Below are 3,024 nucleotides of genomic sequence, written 5' to 3'. Positions count from 1 at the left end.
TACACAAACCAAAGGAGTATACATTATCTACAAGCTGGATTTAGATCACAAAGATCTAAACCCTAGCTTTCTCTCACTAACACATAGTCTCTCTGAAGAGGTGCACAAAGCTTCTTTCTTTCTCTCGATGTGTCTATCTATCTATTTGCCCTAATCCTATACAACACATATATATAGACTAGGGACTAAAGTTCGGACAACACAATCTACACAAAGCTCTGACTTTTGCCCTAAACATAAAACTCAGACAAAAGTTTTCCTAAAACTTGGACAAGTTGTCCAAGGATAAACCTTGGACTAACTTTCAAAATATGTACAATAAAGACCCTAACAATTGGAAGGCATGCACTTTTCACCCAAAGTGCATTAACAACTCCCCCTTGATCAATGCATGGTCTTCATGTGGTCTTGAATTCTTCATTATGGTTGACTTTAACTTGTACTTCTGCTTTGTTGACCAGAACTGATAAGCGACAGTTACCCGGCAGGAACTGCACTTACAGTAAGGTGGGCTCAAAAGTGCGTTAAAGAAAGGAAATTAGATCAGATGGTTGATTTTAGTATCAAGGGAACAATTTCTCCCAAATGTTTAAAACGGTTCTTTAACATTGCACATCGTTGTGTGCATAGTGTTTTGAAAGAACGACCTACCATGACTGAGGTAGTGGCCTCACTTCAGGCTTTATTGGAACTACGGGAGAAATCTAACCAATCTTCTGAGTCATCAGGCATAATGGCTTTAACTTGGAAGATGCCTAAATATTTTTCTTTAAACTCTGGTACGCACATGTATACTTTTATTAGTGTTGCAATGCACTATTTTTTGGTCATAACTATTTAGAGCTCTTATAAGAAAGCATTATATCATAGAATACCCTTTAAATTTTTATGTCTCAAATTCATTTGTTCCACTTAATTAACATGTTCATTTTGTTCTCTCTCTAAGCGTTGTTTACCGTTTTCTGTTCACATTCTTAGACCAAAGTGGATCAAGTTCACCAAAGAGGCTTGAAAACAACATGAATCAGTCTGAGGAGTTGGCAACCAGAGATGTAAAAAAGTTCACTTATGATGAATTGAAACTTTCTACAAGGAACTTTGTAAATGACACATTCTTGGGTGATACTATTTATGGAAAGGTTTGAAAAGGTTGGGTTGATAATTCTGAAATGCCCATAATAGTTAAGAAACTTAACCGCTACACACATGTAAGTCCTGAGACCTGAAATGCTGTTTCATCTGGAAATTCTTATGAGTCACTCGAATGTAATTCTTATGATCACTATTGAATGCAGTTTGATCTGGGAATGTTTCAAGAATTTCATCATCCTAACCTTGTTAAGCTCATAGGATACTGCTTGGAAGGTAAACAACTCTTCCTTGTCTATGAATTCATGCGTAAAGGAAGGTTTGAGGATCTTCTTCGCAGCGGTAAGCAGTACAATAAACTTCAGACATAAACCAAGCTTATTTTCACTGAAAATAATGCATATTTAAATATAGGTTGAATTTTATCGGTTGTAGGAGATGTTGCAAGACTTCCATTGGTTACAAAGGTGAAGATCATAGTAGGAATTGCTCGAGGGATCGTTTTCTTACAAGCACCACAATTTAACCCAACGTCGCAGATTGGAGCAAGTGATTCCCGACTTTATAGACATAAGATATTGCTGGATGAGGTACGACATGAGCTCTTATAATTTCAGCATAAAAAACGGACTATGATCAACTATGATCCATGGTCTTCATTTTCCTATAAACCCCACCTCAGAGAGCACATTAACCTATTGTCTTGTGTGTTTTAGCTAATAAGGGAAGTGGTGGTGGATCGGTGATGGAAGCCCATCACTCGTGATGGCACTTTGCATACCGCCGCCACCATATAATATCACGCGTGGAAAAATAAACGCGTTGATTTCTTCACGCGTTGAAGGGTTGTGAGTGATGGGTATTGTTGGGTGTTGTGAGTGATGGGTATTGTTGGGTGTTATGAGTGATGACCACCGCCACTAAAAAAGGTTGTGAGTGATGGAATAATGGTTGATGACATGGCGGAACTTGATTGGATGTTGTGAGTGATGGAATTTTTGCAAGTGATAACCACCCCCTCCCCCCTAACACTTGACATTTTTAATAAATGCTTTGTTTTACAAATTCTTGACCCAACATAGCACATGCACACAAGGACCTTCGCGGGTTTATGCATGTTTTTTTTTTCTTAGTTTGCCTTGTGTTCATGAGTCCACTAAAGGTCTATGCTTTATGATCCATATAGAAGCAAAGGGTTTGCAACTTTGTACGTTTCTTTATGTTGATATAGAAAATACTTTGGGTAACCAATTGCATTTGGGTTATAAGTATCAATGATAACCCACCAACCAACAGGTTGTGAGTTCAAGTTCCAAAAAAGGCTAACGGGTGCATATTGGTCGATTGAAAAAAATAATATTAGCAGTATATATTGAATACAATGTCATACTTGAGCTTTATAGGTTATTTAAGCAAGTACCATCAAGTAGCGCAACTCCGGATACTATTCCCTACCATTCGAAAATAGCGTATATTTGTACATTCTATTCTTGGAGTTACATTTATAACAACTCTACTGGTTTTAACCTGTGCACCATTACAAATTTACAGGATTTTACTGCAAAGCTTTCAGATTATGGCATTAGTTTGTTTGTAGATGGTTACTATGGCATGGCCTTTCCAGATATTGATGGGGTGGAATTAGTGCTAAGGTGCAATCTCTCTGGTTATAAAGTAATATTCGCGGAGGTCTTGACAGGGGAACTTATAGGCAAATCATTTATAAGAAAGTCGATGCTTAATCAGTTTTTCACTGATAATCGAAAAAAGTCCCTGGATGAACTTGCACAGTTATGTTTTGAAATCTGCAATGAAGTGGATTCAGAATCAAAGATGCTAACAATGTTGAAGGACCATGACAGCTTGATAAGAAGCAGATTGAAGAGCTGGTTGAGTATGTTGGATAATCTTGACGGGTGCGGGTATCGGAGCTGA

The 3,024-nt window shown here is 37.7% G+C and overlaps 1 protein-coding gene across 1 annotated transcript; it reads left to right on the top strand.

Moving 5' to 3' along the window:
* The first annotated feature begins 652 nt into the window (after positions 1–652).
* On the top strand, positions 653–3,024 carry LOC110875435 (probable serine/threonine-protein kinase PBL10). Its single transcript, XM_022123633.1, has 5 exons — positions 653–779; positions 979–1,139; positions 1,296–1,431; positions 1,525–1,679; positions 2,641–3,024. The coding sequence occupies exons 1-5, from the start codon at positions 653–655 to the stop codon at positions 3,022–3,024; spliced, it is 963 nt and encodes a 320-aa protein (XP_021979325.1).

The sequence above is a fragment of the Helianthus annuus genome, chromosome 9, assembly GCF_002127325.2.
Source record: "Helianthus annuus cultivar XRQ/B chromosome 9, HanXRQr2.0-SUNRISE, whole genome shotgun sequence".
NCBI lineage: Eukaryota > Viridiplantae > Streptophyta > Magnoliopsida > Asterales > Asteraceae > Helianthus > Helianthus annuus.
Note: the sequence above shows the minus strand (reverse complement) of the source record. Positions and strands in the feature narration are given on the sequence as shown.

Coding starts and splice junctions, on each gene's coding strand:
- LOC110875435 (XM_022123633.1), top strand. CDS start 653: ATGACTGAGGTAGTGGCCTCACTTCAGGCTTTATTGGAACTACGGGAG. Junction 780..978: donor ATATTTTTCTTTAAACTCTG/GTACGCACATGT, acceptor TCACATTCTTAG/ACCAAAGTGGATCAAGTTCA. Junction 1,680..2,640: donor ATAAGATATTGCTGGATGAG/GTACGACATGAG, acceptor ACAAATTTACAG/GATTTTACTGCAAAGCTTTC.